General features: G+C 39.7%; 1 protein-coding gene across 1 annotated transcript in view; it reads left to right on the forward strand.

Moving 5' to 3' along the window:
* The first annotated feature begins 286 nt into the window (after positions 1–286).
* WDR92 (WD repeat domain 92) overlaps positions 287–20,265 on the forward strand; it is a 41,280-nt gene continuing 21,301 nt past the window's right edge. The window contains exons 1-3 of the mRNA XM_036751848.1: positions 287–585; positions 15,956–16,056; positions 18,090–18,220. Of these exons, the coding sequence (XP_036607743.1) occupies positions 403–585; positions 15,956–16,056; positions 18,090–18,220 (415 nt within the window). The 5' untranslated portion in view covers positions 287–402. The remainder of the gene's footprint in view (positions 586–15,955; positions 16,057–18,089; positions 18,221–20,265) is intronic.

The following is a 20,265-nucleotide window of genomic DNA, read 5'->3' on the forward strand; positions in this document are numbered from 1 at the left end:
AAGACCCAACAGTTCCCTTACGTCACTGGATACTCCACCCCCTGCTTTTGGCCTTCTAGCAGGCTGGCCGGCGTTGTGCCTAAGTCTTTCCATCTCTTCAGCACCCGAAATCTTGATGTGAGCCCCACGGAATCTCTTTCCCTTGAGTGCAAAAAAGTAATGGAAAGAGTAAGAAAGGCAGCTTTTCGTCCTAAGCTGTGGACTGTCACAATAACTATCAGGCATTGATACCGACAGCTAAATGAACTTTCTCCGTGGGGGGGGGGGGGGCGAGGGGGGAGGAGGCGGTGAGCGGAACACGGAGTACGGCAAGCGGGAGAGTCAAACGGTCTCTTCCTTGGAGAGTAGGCAAAGGTTAGTTTCCCAGTTAGCGAGAGACGCTGTAGCTGGACGGGTCCTGCCATGACGGCTTTCGAGAAGCCTCAGATCATCGCGCACATCCAGAAGAGCCTCAACTACACGGTGTTTGACTGCAAATGGGTGCCCTGCAGCGCCAAATTCGTGACTCTAGGAAACTATGCCCGGGGCACTGGCGTCATCCAGCTCTACGAGATCCAGCATGGGGACGTGACGCTGCTGCGGGAGGTGGGTGCCGCCGGCCGGGCCTCCCCCGCCTTCGGCGCTGCCCCTCGGCCCGGGCTGACCCCCATCGTGGGTCCCCCCCGAACCTCCTCCGGCCCCTCCGAGAGGGACAGCCAGTCAGTCAATAAGCATCGATTAAGCTGTGCCAATCACCGGGCTAAGCGCAGGGGGCAAAAAAAGGGGCAAAAAGCAGTTTCTGCCCTCACGGAGCTTACAGTCTAATGCGGGGAGTCAACGTGCAAACGTGTAAACAAACCAAGTTATAAGCAAAATGTGTAGGAAATTATGAACAGAGGGAAAGCGCTGAAGTAAGGGTTGGGGAAGGCTTCTTGTAGAAGGTGGCATTTTAGTTGGGATTTAAAGGAAGCCAGACAGGCCTGTAGCCAGAGAGGAAGAGGGGGAGCATTCCAGGCATGGGGGACGGCCAGAGAAAATGCCCCCAAACGAGATGGAGTGTCTAGTTTGTGGAACAGCCAGCCAATCAGTGTCACTGGATCGAAGAGTGAAGGGGTTAGACGTAAGAAGACTGGAAAAGGCTTTGAATGCCTAATAGAACGTTTAAATTCGCTCCAGGAAGCAGTAGGAAGCCCTTGGAGTTTATTAAGTGGAGAAGTGACATGATCAGACTCGCATTTTAGGAAAACCATTTCAGTGGCTTAGGATGGATCGGAGAGAGGCTTGAGGCAGGCAGACCCTACTACAGTAGGCCATAGCAATAATCCAGATGTGCGGTGATGAGGGTCTGCACTAGAGTGGTGTCCGTGTCAGAGGCGAAAAGGGGGAGTATTGGAGAGATGTTGCAAAGGTGAAACAGCTTGGATATGGGAGGTGAGCGAGTAGTGCAGGATGACTCCTAGGTGGGATTGGGAGGATGGTGTTGCCCACTGCAGTAATAGGGAACTCGGCAGGCAGGGAGGGGTGGGGGTGGGGGTAGAAGCGGGAAATAATAAGTTCAGTTTTGAACATGTTGAGTTTAGGGAGATGTTTGAAAGGCAGCTGGAGAAGCTAGATTGGAGGTCAGCAGAGAGGCTAGGGCAAGTTCAGTAGATTTGAGAATCTACTGGGATAGGTAGGAGGAGAACCTGGAGAAATTGGAGCCTTGAAAACCTATAGAAAAGAGGATAACGAACGGAATCAAAGGCCCCAGAGAGATTGAGAAAAATGAGGATTAAGAAAAGACCATTGGACTTAGCAGTTAAGCCCAGGAGGGCAGGAGAGATGTAGGATCAATAATTAAAGAGAATCAAGTGAAAATTTTTTGGTTTTTTTTTAGGAAAGAGTTATAGGCATGTTTATAGGTAGTAGGGAAGGAGCCAGTAGACAGGGAGAGATTGAAAATAAGCGATAGAGTAGAAATGACAGAAGAAGCAATCAATTAGAAAAGACATGGAATGGGATCCCTTGAGCAGGTAGAATGGTTAGACTTGGTAAGGAGTAAGACCACCTCTTCACGTGAGACAGGGCTAAAGGAGGAAATAGTGGTAGAAGGCATCTAAATGATATGAAATGAAGAAGAGGGTTGAAGAAGGAGCTCTCAGCAAATGGTCTCAATTTTTCTGTAAAATAGGAGGCAAGGTTCTCAGCTAAAAGAGTGAGGGGACAGGGAACTATGGAAGGCATGAGGAGGGATGAAAAGGTATGGAAGAGGCACTGTGGAGAGTGGGATAGTGAGTTGATGAGGGAGATAGATAAGAGTAGGATTGCCTGGCAGCAGTTAACGTGATTTTCTCCACCTTCATTCAGCAGCACATGCGTAGGAGTGAAGGTGGTAATGGTGGGAGTAATCGAAGGCTGAGGTTTGGCAGGGCACAATTAACAATATGATAAAGGGGCTAGGGACTCAAAAGAAAAGGGCGGTGTTGGGTTGAAATGGTTCACCAAAGGATCAAGATGGAGAAAAGAGGATAGAGTGAGTAGTGTGAAGGAGGTAGCCTAGGAGGAGATTGAATAATCGAGAAGGGAGATCAAGATGTGGACAAAAAGTAAGGCTTGCTAAGGAAAGGCAGGAGGAGAGGTGGAAAGCCAACAGATTATCATCAGATAACTGGATTTCTAAATTCTTGAACATTGAAGTGCTGTATTTGTGAGTGATAACAAGATCTAGGGTATATGGCCATGTCTGTGTATGGTTGAAGTAGGGTGGAGGATTAGGTTCTGGAAAATGAGTAGGTTGAGGTACCAACAGGCTAGGGTATTTGAGGGAGAGTTAATATGTATGTGGACATCCTCTACTATGAGGGCAGGAGTTGGGGAAAAAAGCAAAGTTGTGAGCCATGTACTGAATTCATTGAGGAAGGAAGGGGAGAAATACAGCCAACAGCTACCTGGATTTTGATTGTGTGGTAGGCCTGAATTGCATGAACCTTAAAGGAGAAGAAGTTATTTAGTGATGGAGGAAGGGGGAGAACTTGAAGGTAGCACTGGGGAGCAAAGAGTGTTCCAACTCCTCTGCTTCAGCTAGTGAAAGTGCACTCATTTGTATGGGTGGGTGAGTCCAATTAAGGTTTCCCTTCCTTTCTTCCTTCCCCGTCCCCTCTGATCTGGACAATCGAAGCAGTCTCCAAATTACATCTCCTTGCTTCTAATCTATCCAATTCATCCTCACCATTGCTGCCAAGTTGATATCCCTTGCCTTTCCTCTAAGGTACAACTCTACCATTTAAAGACCTCCGTTACCTAACTCCCAGCCTTTCAAGGTTTGTTTAATAGTATTCCTTATATTAGTCTCCTTTCCAGTTAAACTGTCCTACTTTTTGCTTTTCCCCATATGGAAAATTCCATCCCTGCCACTAGCTACAATTACTTATTGGAATCAACTCTGGTGCCACTTCGCTATACATACTTTTACTAATCTCCTGAATTACTAGTGATCTCTCAATCTTGAGATTACTTTATATATTTTGTATTTACTTATTTGCCTACCTGTTGCATTATGAAGCCTCACAAGATTGTAAACTTCCTGAGGGCAAGGACTGTTTTTTGGTTTTGCCTTTGTATGCTTAGTGCCTTGCACTTCTTAGGCAATTAATAGGTACCTCTACATATATAACTATGCAGGGAAGGTGAAGCCTACCAAGACCTATCCAAGCCTTAGTAGCACCTGATTCTTCCAGGCTGAAACTGTTGTGTTCACAACTTGCCAGAAAACTCATACCCACTGCCTTTCTTCTCCTGGGACTCTCACCCTTGTCCCCACTCTGACCTTCTTGGTGTTCCCGAAGTAGTCAAATCATTGAGTTCATTAAGAAAGGCAAGCACCTACTCTGTGCAAGGTACAGAAGTGTGAGATGCGATACCTGCTCTTGGGGAGTCTACAGTCTAGTTACAGATCTAGAAAGGCCTTTAGAGATCATCACGTTGAACCACCTCATCATATGGATAATGGAGATTGAAGCCCAGAGATATTAGGTGACTTGCCTGATGTCCCATGGATAGTAAACAAAAATCAGGATTCGAATTCAGATTTTTTTACTCCAGATTCAGTACTCTTTGTTACATTCCTCTCCATCCCCTGTCCCCCAAGGTAGGAGAGAAAAGACTAACACACAAGAATTAGTTCACAGTGACTTAGGGGTGCATAATTTCACAGTATCACAGAATTTGAGAGTTGGAAGAGACCTCAGTGGCCAAAAAGCCTCCTCTAATAGGAGATGAATGGATTTGTTTTTGCATTTTAATTTGACGGTCCATAACTGCCAACAATCCCTTTGATAGTAAGTAATGAACAATTTTTTTAATTTTTTGTTTTCCTGGGCAGTTCACTTAACCTCTGTTTGCCTCATTTTCCTCATCTATAAAATGGGGATAATAATAGCACCTATTTCTTAGGGCTGTTGAGAGGATCAAATAGGAATAATTGTAGAGCACTTAGAAACAGTGCCTGGCATATAGTAAATATGTAAATGTTAGGTATTGTTATTATTATTTAATTATGTAAATTATTCTCCTGGTTCTGATCACATCACTCAGCATCATTTCATACAAGTCTTCCCAGGTTTCTCCGAAACCATCCCTTTCATCTTTTCTTACGGCACAGTGTTTGTATTATATCACATTTAGATATCATAGTTTCTTCAGTCATTTCTCAGTTGATGGGCATCACATTCCCATTCTTTGCCATCTCAAAGAGAGCTGTAAATAATTTTGAACATCTTAGTTAGAATTTGTTTTGCTTAGAACTAATGCCTCCCTTGACCTACCCTCCTTCTAATGTCCCTTTCTCACCTTTCGCTCCTGTTTCCTTGTTGAGTGAATTGTTTTTCTGTACACAGCTGTTTGTATTCTTTTCTCCTCTGACCAGTTAAGGTGAAAGTGAAATTCAAGTGTCAGCAGCTTGCTCCGCCCCCCCCGCCCCACCCCCATCTTCTTTGTTAATATTGATGTCTACTTGCTGATTATGTGAGATAGTTTTCCCTAATGTAAATCATTGCACCCTCTCCCCACAGTGTATTCTTCCCTTCTTGTTCATTCTTCTTTTAAAATCATCAAGACATAACTATTCCCAGGCCTTCTCTCTAATCATACTTCCTCTAAGACCCCTGAAGATGATGGTGTCCAGAGGGGACACAGGTATCTTCTTCCCATGTTAGAATTTAAGTTGTTTATCCTTGTTTAGTCTCTGTGATTATTTGTTCCTCTTTGCTTTTTTATCTTCCTCTTAAGTCCTGTGCTTGATTTTAGTGTTTCTGTTCAGCTCTGATCTTTTGATCAGGATGCTTGGATGTCCTATTTCATTAAAGGTACATTTTCCCCCTGTGTTTATTATATTCGCTTTTGTTGTCTAAGTAATTCTTGGCTGTAAGGCTATTAAATCCTTTGCCTTCTAGAATATTAATCCAGGCTTTCTACATAGTAACACTGAGGGTCTTCCTCTCCCAGATTGATTCTTTTGTGAAGGCAAACCAGGCCATCTTTTGCCTCGGTTCTTACCTAGCCTTGTATTACTGAGTGGGTGTTGCCTCGGACAAACCGAGACTTGGGAACGACTTTTGCTTTAAAAGGCCAAGGTCTCCCACAGCATCCAGGGCCATCGCCAGTTGTCCTGAGCTATGTCTTACCACTGGAGTCTGATGACTGCAAGAGAGGGTGAGGCTGATGACTTTGCACCACTCTCCCTAAATCCAATTCATTTGCAAATCAAGACATCACCCTCCTGATGACTTTGGTCCTCTTCCAGAAAGAAGGGCAGACAACCACAGTCTTGATAGTGGTGGCACCTAATTGTGTGTGATCCTGACTGGCTCCTCAGTACAGCCAGTTCTTGCTTAATGTAAGTGGACTATTCCGCAGATCTCCCCCCTCCCCTTTTGGGGCTTTGTGTGTCAGCCTGGGCTGGTGAAGCGTCCTGCCACCCACTCCTGGGGAGTCGAATTTGCAATGCAAAGTTACTTAAAGTGAATTCTGTCTATACTTGAATTCTTTCTTTCTTGTTGCTTTCAGTATTTTTAATCTGGAAGCTCTAGAGTTTGACTATAATGTTTCTTGGAGTTTTCATTTTGGGGTTTCTTTTCAGGAGGTGATTGGTGGATTTTTTTTCTTTTTCCACTATGCGTTTTGGTTCAAAGAGATCTGTGCAGTTTTAAAATTTCTTGAAACATGACATCTAGGCTCTCTTTTTTGGTTATGGAGTTCAGGTAGTCCAATGATTCTGAAATTTTTTTTCCTCTTTTTGTTTTGCTATGAGATATGTTTCATCATCATCATCATCATCATCTCTTCCTCCTTCTCCTTTTCCCTCTCGTCTTTTGCCTTTGTTTTAAAATTTCTTGTTATCTCACAGAGTCACTGGCTTCTATTTTTCCCATTGTAATTTTAAGGGAGTTTGTTGCTTGGGCAAAATTTTGTACCTCTTGTGCCAAGCTGTTAATTCACCCTTTCTAATTCTTTCTTCCATAGCTCTCATTTCTTTTCCAGGTTTTTTTTCCTCTTGTACTTTATTTCATTTTAAAGATGCATTTTTAATTATTTTTAAACCGAATCATCTTTTCCAAGAATTCTAATTGAATTCATGCCCTAGGTGTGTTTTTATTTGAAGCTTTTTTTGTGAATGGTATGGAATCAATTTCTTCTTTTGCATTAATTTATTAAACATTCCTGTCATTATATTAGCTTTTTATGATGGAATTCTTTTTTTTTTTGTTTGCTCATTCTTCCAGCCAACTTTAAGCTCAATATTAAGACTAGTCTCTTTGCACTTTGGTAGGGACAGTCTGGACTGGTCTTGCTACTGTTTTCTTGAAATATTGAGTGTTGTGTTATTCTAAGCTCTCAGGGACATCTCAGGCTGGGGGGGCCTTTCAAGCTTCTCAGTTCTCCCAAAGTTACCCCACCTATGGCAGAGGGTAATTTTTGCCCCCCACCCCCACCCCTGTTCTGAGCTCTGCAAGTTCCTGTCTTGGGTTTGGGTTTGAGCATCAATAGATTACTTCTTATCTCAGCTTCTGACAGCCTGCTGGGAACCTCTGCTGGTTCCTCAGTCTTTTCAGTTGTGCCCAACTCTTCAAGGTCCTATTTGGGGTTTTCTTGGCAAAAATATTAGAGTGGTTTGCCATTTCCTTTTCCAATTCATTTTACAGATGAGAAAACTGAGGCAAACAGGGTGATGGGATAATAATAGCACCTATATCCCAGGGTTGTTATGAGGTTCAAATGAGATAATATTTGCAAAGTGCTTAGCACAGAACCTGACACTTAGTAGGTGCGAAATAGATGCTGCTGCTGCTGCTGCTGCTACTGATGATGATAGCATCACCTGGGGGATTGGGAAAGGCCTCCTGCCAAAGATAAAGTTTGATCAGAGTCTTGAAAGAAGCCAGGAAACTGAGAGAGTGAGGTAAAGGAGCAGGGCCTCCCAGGCATGGGACACAGCAAGAGGAAGTGGTGTGTCACGTTGGAGAAATAGGCCATTGTAGCTGGGATGTACAGAGTTTGCGAAGGGGAGTAAAATGTAAGAAGACTAGAAAGGCTTTAGAGTTACACATGGAAAGTATTATATTTGGATCTAAGCTGGGAACTTGATGCAAGGTTCAGGGAGGCAGTGGCCTTTAAGGTTGGCTTTAAAGGATGCGTAGAGATTCCACAAATGAAAAGAAGTGCCAGCAGGGTGAAGTGTTGGGTTCACATTCTCAAGTGAAGGAAATGAAACCAAACCAAAGATCCAGTCACAGGATAACATCTAAATTCTGTAGTCTAACATTCAAGGCCCTCTCTAATCTGTCTTTCTAATAAGAGCTAACATCCATATAGTGCTTACTGTGTATTCCCCTGCCTGGAATATCTCTCCCTGCCTTTCATCCCCTAAAATCTTCTCCATCTTTCAAGGGTCCTGTCCCTTCCATGAAGCCTTTCCTGATATTGCCTGCTCATTGCAGTGACCCTTGATTCCTCGAGAAGTTACTGTCTATACCATCGATACGCTATTTATCAGTATAGTACCGTGTGTGTGTGTGTGTGTGTGTGTGTGTGTGTATACACACACACACACACACATATGTCCTGTATACTTTTGTGTGCCTGCCTTGCCTACCTGAATAGATGTAAAGACTCTACAGGAAAAGGACCATGTGTTATATTTCATTGCGCTCCTTACAGAACCTAGTGTGGCTTTTTTTTTCTTCATTCAGTCAACAAGCACTTTTTAAGCACCTTTGTATGATTGGCCGTGTGCTGGGTTCATAAGTACAAGGAACAAGACAATCCCTATGCCCAAAGAGCTTCAACTTTGTAAATAGTAAGACACTAACATGTAAGTTAATGAATGGGGAATCAGAGCAGTAGAGGATGGCTCTGCCTCCATCGAGGTTGAAAGGGATTTTGCAGTATAAACATCAGTGTGACCATGGCAGCAGGGCATTCCATGGGCCAAGAGGAGATCAAGCTGGCTTAAGTACTGTTAGATACTGCACTTCCTGCCTCTGTGCTTCAGTTTCAAAGGACTCATGCGTGTTCCACAGTTTAGATTCAGATGTGTGTAGATTCCTCCCTGGCTTTTTCTTCAGATTCTTCACTCATTTATCCCACTGTTTCTTGTCTTCTTCGTCTTGTAGTATACTGCACGTGAACAAACATCTTTATATTCACCACACGAGTTATTTTCCAACTCTACTTTCAACTACTGAGAACAAGACTGCCCATAGTTACCTAAAATTGCCAAATCTCAAACAAACAACTGATGAATAATCTGTGAATCAAGTCCATCAACATTTATTACCGTGTGCCAGGCAGTGTGCTAAGCGCTGGGGATACTAAGAAAGGCAAAAACGTTTGCCCTCAATGAGGTCGCAGTCTAATGGAGAAGACAATGTGCATACAACTAAGTACAGACAAAATATATGCAGGATAAATTGGAGATAATATCAAAGGGAAGGCACTGGTGTTAAGGAGTATTGGGAAAGGCATCTTGCCGTAGGAGGTGGGATTTTGTCTGAGACTTGAGGGAAACCAAGAGACAGAGTCTAGAAGGAAGAATGATCGAGCCACAATAGAAGGGGAAGAGAATGAGCAGTTTTATAGTGCCTACTTGGTGCCAGACGCTATGCTTATTGCTTTACAAATAGTAGCTTATTTGATCCTTACAACAACCTGTGAGGTAGGTACTGTTATCTCGATTTTATAGAAGAGGAAACTGGTGAAGTGACATGCCCAGGATCACATAGCTAGTAACTATCTGAAGCCGAATTAGAACTCAGGTCTTCCTGACTCCAGGCCCTATGTTCTACCCGCTGCAACACCTAGCTACCTTTTATCAGATGGAATGTCTTAAGCAAGAAACAGCCAGGACAGGATCTTAGGATTGAAGAATACTTGCAGAAGAATAAAGTGTAGGAAGACTGAAAAAGGTAGAAGAGGGCCAGTTATGAAGGGCTTTCAAAACCAAACAATTTTGTGTTTGATCCTGGAGATACTAGGCCATCATCATGTATGTTGCCATTATCTTGTTACTTAGATTGTTAACTTTTAGAGGTCGTATTTTGTGCATCCGATAGGTTCTTCTTGATGAGTGCTTGGTGAAATATTGTGGTGACAACCTGAAGTTAAAGCCTGCATATGTGTGTTTTTCATAGAAACTGTCCTTTGGTCCAACAATCTGTTTGTCACACAACCCTTTCTCTGAGTGACTGGAACAATATTTCCACATATCAGGACCCAGAAAGTTGTAGAAGTCAATTCTAAGCCCCTGTTTACTGTCTAAAGCCAGTAATATTTCCTTGGTTTTTTTTTTTCATGCACTGGGAAGAAAGATTGCTCCTATTTGCTAAGAGTTCCTTTGCTACTAGGATGGCCTTCTTCTAGCCAGGTGAAAGGATCTGAATTACTTGTTGGAGAAACTATGTTTTTAGCCTAATTCATATAGTTGAAGAGGTGATCTTTGCCCGATGGACCAGAAGAATTAATACACCTAGAAAAAAAGCAATTAACTAGCAGAATCAGATGCAGTATTCTTCACCTTAGTATCCTCTCCCCCTTATTCATTCTGGCCACTTGAATGTTGGAGTAAAATCCTCTTATTACTGCCACAAATTAAAACAGTGCCTTCACTTAGCATGTGCTTAATAAACATTTCTTGAATTTGAAATTCTAAAACACATTTCTCTACCTCCTGTGAACTCTGCATTCATTATTCTCAAGCTTCCTTCTAGTAGGAAGAAGATTGTAGCTACTTAGGAAACATACCTTACACATAAGGTTGTCTTTTGTAGCCCCTTGCAGCTAGATTAAGTTTTGAATTTATTTGACTAAGACTTAAGTAGTATCAGGATGTGGAGATACAGGAGTTCTGACAGGCTAGATTAGGCCCACCTGCAGACAGAGTAAAAATAGCCAACAAGGGGTCTTTATGGATTCTTGTAAGGAGGTTCATTTTTTATAATAGCAAATAAAACAATTGGCTAGATGAAGTATGACTCGATGATTATTTTCTATAGAACACATAAAGGTTAAATGATGTATATTCATTTTTCACATGTGGTGAATAAAAGTAAATATACCGGGTCTTTATTTTTTACTTACCAACCAAATGATAGCTGACACTTTAAGGTCTGTAAAGCATTTTACATAGTCTCACATGGACCAGTCTTCACAACAGCATTACTAGAAAGGTGCTGTTATTGTCCCCATTTTCCAGCAGAGGAAACAGAGTCACTTATTAAAGACAACAAGTAACTTGCCCAGGGCTGCATATTTGGTAAGTGTCTGAGCAGGGATTCAAACCCAGATTTTTGTAACTTTAAATCAAGTCTTCTATCTACTGCCCCTGGATTTGGGGCTTCCACTTCTGTTGTAATTGTCTACAAATTGGGTACATAATGGTATACATGGAGCCATTCATTGATACCCCAATTATATTCTCAATTTCTTTGTGCATGAATATTAGTAATGGCTAGTATTTTTATAGCACCTTAATGTTTATAAGGCACTTTACAAATATTACTTCATTTGATCTCCAAAACAACCTTGTAAAGAAGGTGCTGTTATTTTCTCCACTTCACAGATGAAGAAACTGAGACTTAGAAAGGTTACATATCTTGTGCAGAATCACACAGCCTAGTGTCTGAGGCAGGATATGAACTCAGGCCTTCTGAACTTCAAATCCAGCACCCCAACTCCTGTACCACCTAATCGCCTCTAAAGTTAGAATACAGTCAACTCTTTGTCGGTATTCAGTAATTAAAATGTTACCTGCACTATCAGTAATTTTGGTTCATAGATAAGAAGTTAATTTTGACAAATGTTTTATATATATTTTTTTCTAAAACATTACTTCTAATAGTAAGTTTGTCAGTGAACCCATTGATCCAGTTGCTGCTTCCAGACTACCTGTCCAATGTGGAGAAGGAAAACTTTCGTGACATTTTTAATATTTCTGTATTCAGTCTCATCTGTGGTCTTTTGCACCCATATAGAAAACTAATGTTGTTTAATGAAAGTTAATGCTTTTAGTCCTGTCTAAAACTAAAACTTCTGTTAGTTCAAAATTCAAAACTGTAAGATTCCTATAGCCATAATGATTGCCTTCAGATCTTATAATAGGGGTTCTTAATTTGGGGTCTGTGAACTTTTTTTTTAATATTTTGATGACTTTCAATATCATTACTTTCCTTTGTAATCCTATGTATTTTGTTATACACATATAGAAACATTATTTTGAGGCAAAGTATGGGCTCTATCATTAGGAGCATGCTAAAGATGCCCTTGACATAGTAAAGCTTAAGAACCCCTATAAGATCTGAAAGGTCTCTCTGAATCATCAGAGAAAATAATATTCACTGTAGTTTTAAAGTTAAATAGATTTTTCTATATTATTATTATTATTATTATTATTTGAAAATTGATAAACCAAGTGTGACACAATAATATCTGTAGAACCTTTCCCACTATTCTAAAAGTGCCACACAAATTACCTTTTGGAAATCTAATTCAGTAAGAGTATAGCATGGAGCAAGAGATGAGCAACAGTACCAAATGACAAGATATACTGGAAATGTAATATCAAGTTGGGGAGTGGGAAGGAAAATCTAGAAAGGGGTAGGTTGGTATGATAGATCTGAGGAAAGTGAGATCGTATGCAATTAAAGATATTCAGACATTGATTAAGTCCCTCTATGCAGCACACTTTTCTAGGCACTGGGAATGCTGATTAAATTAGATATGATCTTTGCTCATAAAGAGCTCATAAGAAATAAGACAACCACAAATAAATTGTTTTTGTACCTAGAATAAAGGACAAATGGGGTCATTTTGTTATAAGAAAACTCTAAGAAAATAAACTGGTATTCCTTTAAATAGGATATATTCGGGTGTCATTTAAAGAATTTTTAATTATATGCAAGGAAGGAGTGTGACTTCACAAGTAACTAGTGGAAAGGATGGTTGGTAAAGGGCCTGATGTCTTGGGAAAATTGTTCAGAGATGGAGACCTGTAGTTCCTTCCTCTTTGTTCCCCCAGGTAGGATGTCTAAGGCTAAGCTAGAGAGCCAAGTTTAATAACATGTGAGAGAAAGAGTTGGGAGCAAGAGGAGTCAGCAAATAAAGGTTAAAGATACTGGGAAAATAATGTGAGGAAGAGCAACAGGGTCACAAAAGTCAGAACAAGAAGGATAGAAGAAATGTGGTAAAATTGCTACCTGGAGTAGAATCAGGAAATTTGAATTGTAGGGCTAGTTTGGCCAGTACCACCTAGGTGACCCTGAGTGTATCATTTAGCCCGTCTGAGCTCCGGGTTCATCATCTGTGAAAGGAGGAGGTCAGAGTAGATGATCACTAAGATTCTTTCCAATCCTATTTCAATTTAACAAGCATTATTAAGCTCCTGTGTGTCAAGCACTGTTAGGCCCTGGGTATACAAAGATAAAAAGCAAAACTCCCTGCCACCAAGGAAAAGAGAGTCTATTGGGAGGACACAACATATACATAGAGAAGTCAAAACAAAATACTTTCTGACGCCTGGAGCAATTAGAAAAGGCCCCTTGTAGGAGGTGGCACTTGACTTGATCCTTGAAAGGAATAGGAGATGGGGATGAGGATGAGGATGCAGATCATCCCAGTCATGCGGGCATGACTTGTAGGAGGTGGCACTTGACTTGATCCTTGAAAGGAATAGGAGATGGGGATGAGGATGAGGATGCAGATCATCCCAGTCATGCGGGCATAAAGATGGGTGGTAAGGTAGTGTCCCGGGGATGGCAAGTAGCATCATTTGGCTAGAATGTAGATTTGGTGAAAGAGAATGATGTGCAACTAAATGGGGAAGGGAGGAACCAGATGGTGAAGAGCTCTAAATGCCCCCCCCCCAAAAGGAATTTTCATCTTTATCCTATAAGCAAATGGGAGCCACTGACACTTTTTAAAAAGGGAAGTAACATGATCAGAACTGCTTTAACAATAGAAACTTAGCATCTGTGTGGAAATGGGTTAGAGTGGACAGAAATTGGATGTGGGGAGACTAGGTGGGAGTCATTGCAATAGTCTAGGTTAGAGATGCCGAAAGCTAGGATGAGAGCAGTGAGTGAAGGTGCTGGATTTGAGATAATATAGAGGTAAATTTCAGACCTGGCAGCTGATTGGACAGGGTGGGAGACAATGAGGAAGAGGGAAGAGTTGAGGATGATGCCAAAGTTGGGAACGTGGATGACTAGGAGAATGGTTGCGCAGAAAGGGAATTTGAGAGTTAAATTTAGAGGGAAGGATAGTTCTGTTTTGGAGATGATGAATTTTAGGTGCCTATGGAACATCCACTTTGAGATGTCTTGACAGACATTCAGGACTGGAGCTGAGGAGAAAGGTAAGGGTTGGAAGTCATCTTCATAGGAATGATAGTTGAACCCATGGGAACTGATGAGGTAACCAAGAGGGAGAATGTAGAGAAAGAAGAGAGTCCACGATAAAGCCCTAGGTTACGGCCACACAGAGTTGTGACATGATGATGCTGTAGGGAAGACAAAAGGATCATTTTTGACAGGAAAGCCAATTATAGAGCACCGTTGGAGGAAAAGACAGGTGAGAGTATCCAAGGCTGGAAATCAGCAAGGACAGTGTCAAGTTCTGCAGAGAGAATGAGAAGGATGTAAAGTGAGAAAAGGCCACCAACTTGAGCACTAAAGAGATCAGAGATTAACTTACTGAGAGCATTTTCATTCAGGCGGCAGAATCAGAATCCACACTTCAAGGGATTCAGAAGTGAATGTGAGATGAAGAAGTCAAAGCATTGAGTGTAGAGTATTTTTCTGGGATTTTGAATGTGAAAGGGAGAAATATAGCTTGAGGGAGTGATAGAGCATAGTAAAGGGTTTTTTGGTTTGTTTTTAAAATGGGAGAGATCTTCATATGTTTGTAAGTATTAGAGAAGAAGCTAATACATAAGGGGAGATTAGAAATTAGGGAGAAAGGACAAAATAGAAATAAAGGACGAGCTCCTGGAAGGGGATGAGATCCAAGACAAAAATACTGTAGAGGGATTAGTGTTGGCAAGGAGAGTGGCCACCTACCTCTTAGTCTAAGACTGGAGCAGAGAAGGAAAGACTAGGGGATGGTGTTAAGATTTGAAGTGTTGAGTTAGGGAAATGAAGGAGCTTGGCTCAAACTGCCTCAATTTTTTCAATAAAACATAAGACAAAGCGCTTTACTGAGAGGAAGCCAGGGAGGAGGTGATATAGGTAGCTTGGAGAGAAGAACCAAGAATGTGGTCATGCCATAAAGTCCATCTGGGAGCAGTAAAAGTATTCAGGTGCAACAGTCAAGACTCAATTGAGAATTACACTACCTAAATTAATTCTGGATCTAGTTGACAAAGTTGTGTGACTTCTTCTAGTGACATTTAGCCATTTAAAGTAGTAATGGATTATGGGGTTAATCTAGGATGGGGATGGAAAGCAATGAGCCTTAGTAAAACAAGGGAATAAGGGATTCAAGGGGAGAGACACTGTAAAATTTAAATTATAGAGATAGGATCGAGATTTCGAAGGAAGGAAAGTGAGACCAGAGCATCATTGTAATGGTCTGGAAAGCAGAAAGGGGTAGAGTGACTGGAGGTGGCAGTGAGAATTGAGGTTAGTTTTAGAAAGACACGGGAAGATGGAAGATGGGACCTTATTGTCTTCTAGAAAAACTTAGGAGTTATGAAGTGTGGAGATGGAACCCTTTGTGATTGGTCAAAGGGTGTGACCCTCACTGCGTGTGGCTGAGGTAAACTAAAGAGGGGTTGAAAAGTCCAACTGGGGGAAACAAAGTCTCAAAGGATATCTTGGGACACACCGGTGTATCATGAGTTTTCTCAGGTGTGCCATGAAATTTTGAATATTTATTAGTTGAGCTTTTTTTTTTAATTTAAAAAAATCCCCAAAGAGTTTGTTAACTGGAAGAATAGCATGTCTAGTGAATAAATATCTCTAGAGAATCTTTCCCAGCATGTTGTGTTGTGTTCTGCAGGGAAAAATACCAGAAGCACATAAACATTTTGCTTTTTTGTTTAGTTTCTCTAGCCTTCTAGAAAAAATGAGAACTTAAGTATGTTCTAACTGCTATTTTAGGTTTCAAGGAAGAATGTAATATATTAATGGATGAAATTCCCCTATTTGCAAATCAATAGAAATAGCAAGTTGTCAGCCTGCGAATGCCTATCAAAAAGATAAGAGGAAAGGAGAATATATGCTCAAATTTAAAAATGTATTAAATACTACTCTTCCTTTTTCAGTAATGTGACATTTTTAAATTATAGAAAAAAAGCCGAAAGAAAACATGATTAGCATTTTATCAGAAAGTATTCTTATTGCATTTTATATTGTGCATCTTATTTAAATTCCGTAATAGTTCCTTAAATATTGTGGGTTACAAATAGCTGCTTAGGTGAATAATTTATCGTTTTTCCCCCTACATCAAGATTGAAAAGGCCAAGCCCTTTAAATGTGGAACATTTGGTGCAGCATCTCTACAGCAAAGATATCTAGCTACTGGGGATTTTGATGGAAACCTGAATATATGGTAAGATTATTTAACATGTGTTTAGACAGATGAGATAAAAGATTCTTTAGTATTCCTATCATTCTTCCTCTGGAAAAGAGACTTTTTTTAAAAAAAAAGTTTCCTTGTTCAGTCTTAATTTAGTTTTAAGATAGATGTTATTCAAAATCTATTTTTAGTGTTCATATTCAAGTGCAGGTTGAGAATGTTGGTGCATTTTTCTTTAGTTACTGCAAATATTGTTAACAATATGGACATTTAAGAAAATGCTACAGCATTTAATCTATTTGAATGCTAATGCTCAGGATCCTCAACTTCTGGTTATATTCTTTAAGGCTATGTATGTGAAGTTCCAAAGTTATAAAACTGAAAAATTATTTTGTATTTAATGACAAAAGTAGCATTTTCTTCACAAAAGGATTCATTGGCTACGTTTCTTTAAATAAAAATTTCCAGTAGTGAATTTAAAAACTGGTTTTCTAAATCAAATATTTATGTACATTTTCAGGAACATAGCTATTGTATAAACTAAGTTAAATTTATACTGTAAAAGGGATCCATAACAAGTGTGTAAAAATCTTGTCATCTGTGTCTTTTATCAGAATTATCTTTTCATCCGACTGTATCGAGTCCAAGGACCTAGAGTCTAATCAAGGCTTTGAAACAAACCACTTTTATTTGTGACTGGGGGCAAATAGCTTCACCTCTCTGGCTTTAATTTTCTTATCTGTAAAATAAGGGACCAGGTATTCTCTAAAATCTGTCAGTCCTAGCTCTAAGTCCTATGACTTTAATTTTTAGGAGCATCACTTATATTAATGACTTGAAATGTATGAGTATATAGTGATTCTCTGGACAAGAAATTTCCTCTACAGAATTATCTTGGCTAGCATCTTGACCCATACCACTTTGGAAGAAAATTGTCTTGAAACGATTTTTTCATAGCTTAGTCTTATATCCTTTAGGAAATTGGGACTATTTAGAACTCTTCTTTGTATTAACTGCTTTGTGGACAAATAACATCTACCAACATGCTTAGGACTTAAAGTGAAATATTAAAGGAGAGAAACATTAGGAAAGGCTCCACCAGAAAAAGCAAAAGAGTATGAGAGCAGTAGGTGAATAGATTGAGAAATAGGAGTTTGTATAAACCAGTGCATATTGGCAACTCATCTGTAATTTATCCATGGTCACACCTATATTTCAGAAGCAGGATTTGAACACGTCTTCCTGATTCCAAGACCTAACCTCTATTCAGTACACGTGAACCTTGTCTTGATGAATAGGCAAGGTTTATAGTTCATGAATAGCCTTTTTTTTTTGCTTAAAAAAAGATATATAATACTAAATATTAAAGGAAGGAAAGAATAGGAAAGACTCCAATTGGTGAAATAAAAGGAGTGAAAAAAGAATTGGAGAAGAGACTGAAAAAAAGAGTTTGTTAAAACTAGCTATGCCAGGACATCCTTATCTCTCAAACTTCCTATCTAGGATCTACACTTCCTTAGGCCAATTCTTGCATTTGTCTTTCTCTTCACCAACCATTATTAGAGTAGTTTGAAACATTTGGTCTATATAACATCACAGATAATATTTTAAATAATTTACAATATTTAAGCACAGTTTAGAAAAGAGATGAAAGTATTTAAGTGGATGAGGCATTATCTGGAATTCACACTGAAAACAAAAGAATATACCTTCTATTAAGGGAGATTTCTCGTTAGTAAAAATTAAACTGTCTTGTCCACTTATTTAGATATTAGTAAAATGTCTCAAACAAAATGCCAATACCCACTTTGGTTGTAATCTAAACTAATTTGAATTTACTTTTTATTAAAGTTAGTATAAGATTTGGGGGTGAGCAGTGGGGGTATCAAGTGGAAAGAGAAGATATTATGGTGAAGTGCAGAACATTTTAAAACTAATGTATTTCACAAAATTTTGATAACAGAACCTTTATTTTAAATTCAAATTTGAACATTGTGTTTATTTTATTACCAAATTTTAGTGGAACACTAAGTATGCTATGTTTATAACTGTTTTCTGTTGTATAGGAATTTGGAAGCGCCACAGATGCCAGTGTACTCTGTAAAAGGCCATAAGGAAATCATAAATACTATAGATGGTGTAGGTGGCTTAGGAATTGGGGAAGGAGCACCAGAAATCGTAACAGGCAGCCGAGATGGTGAGTCAGAATACTCTGTATCTTTTCCAGGGAAAATTCCGTCCACCTTTGTGGATGCTGAAGTAGAAAAAGTCTTTTTGAACTCCTGGTTTTATCTATATTCATTCCTTCGTTTGAGTCTACATGTCCATAGTGTTGTGATAGTAATATTTCACATTCCTATAGCACTGTGTCATTTACAGTCTTATTTGATATTTGATCTTGTGAGGTGGGGAAGACAAGTGATGTTATCCACATTTAACAAGTAGGAAACTGAGGGGGAGAGGGGTGATTTGTCTGTAATTTACCCGTGATTCCACAGCTGGCATGTGGCAGAACTGAGACCGGAACTCAGGGATTCTTAGCCCTCATCTAGGCCCCTCCTCATTATGCCATGCTTCTGCTAGTGGGCAAGTTGGAGTTTAAAACTAAGTCATCTTATGTTAGTTTTCAAATAAAACTAAGTGATATTAGATAAAACCAGTATAGCTTTGTACTGGGCCAAATCTTTGAAATCTGTTTTCCTGTGAACCTTGTAGACTTTTAAAATCTAGCAACTGCCAGTATAACATGAATGGCAACTTCTCTTTTTCTCCTTTTTAAAAAACAGCTTTTGTGGAAGTAAAAGTTGCCAGATTGACAGCTGTTAAAAAGCAAAGGATTCTATTACATCCACTAACAAAAAGAGATTATATCGCAGGTATCTTCAGTGGCAGTGCCCCAGCTCTTTCCCAGGCCAGACTTCTTTGTGACTACATGGAGAGGGGCAAGGAAATTCAGGCACCTAAGCTTGCTGGGGGGAAGGGTGGGGAGGAGAAAGAGATTCCTTGAAGGAGAAAACATGTGGAGGAGGTGAAGAAAAGAAGAGAAAATTTTTTCCAATAGGGGCTCAGAAGCAGTTTTTTATGGCTCTTATTTTATAGTCACAAGACATACATATCTACATAAATTTTATACATATATATATATTTATATTTACATAAATTTTAAAAAATTTATGATTTATTTTGAATATATTTTTATATAATTTTTCTACTTGTCTTCCCTGGTAGAAACTCCTTGAGGACAGTGACTTTCATTTTTTTTTTTGTATCCCCAGTACTAGCACAGTGCCTGACACATAGCAGGCACTTAATGAATGTTTGTTAATCGATTGGTTTTCTAAACTTCTCCCTCCTACTGACTGCCCTGTATCTACGAAGGGCAGCCCTGTGTCGGTACACATTTCCCATCTCTCCGGGAGTGATGTAGAAATAGAAGGTGAATCCAGTTAATTAAACTTGAATAATTACATGTTCAAGTAAAAGGCGGAAATAGAAATTCAACCATTTAGCATTCATTTAGTAAGCATTTATTCAGTGTTTATTGTATACTAGGTGCTACATTAGGTTCTCTGCCCGCAAGGATTTTATCATCCAGATTGGTTAGGGAAGAATTACCTTTAATTTTATTGCGCTCCTTTAACCCATTACTAAGAGAAAATGAAAGTTGGTTTTGAAAGAAATGATATCTTTGAGTCCTACATAAGATACAAAAGTCATAGAAGCTTTTAGTAGGCCCTTATTAAATATTTGTTGGTTGATTGATTATATTGTTTATTGTGCCTATATAAGCCAGATAACACGAGTGAAAAGGGGGAAAGAATAGAATGAAAACAATAATGAGCATTTTTAATAGGTTAGTGTCAGACTAGAGCAAAGAAAACAATATGATCTGAAATAGGTCACAACTACACTTTCTTTGTGAGTGAAACCTAGAGTGTGGATTGTTTTGGAATGGCTTTTTAAAATTCATTAATCTGAAAAACGAGTCAGGTGATAATTGATGTTATTTCTGTGATTGATAAGTGCAGTATTACTTAGGATTATAGAATGACAGATTTAGGGCTGGAAAGGACGTTGGAGTTCATCTAGTCTAATCCCTTTATTTTTCACATGTGAGTAAACTGAGGTACAGAGAGAATTTGTAATTTGCTCAAAGTCCCACAAGTTACTTCCTTTGTCCTGACTCCATTCCAAGGCCCTTTCCATGACGCTATTTCCTAGTTATTACAGGTCAGAAAACAT

This window comes from Trichosurus vulpecula, chromosome 3 (assembly GCF_011100635.1).
Source record: "Trichosurus vulpecula isolate mTriVul1 chromosome 3, mTriVul1.pri, whole genome shotgun sequence".
Taxonomy (NCBI): Eukaryota; Metazoa; Chordata; class Mammalia; order Diprotodontia; family Phalangeridae; genus Trichosurus; species Trichosurus vulpecula.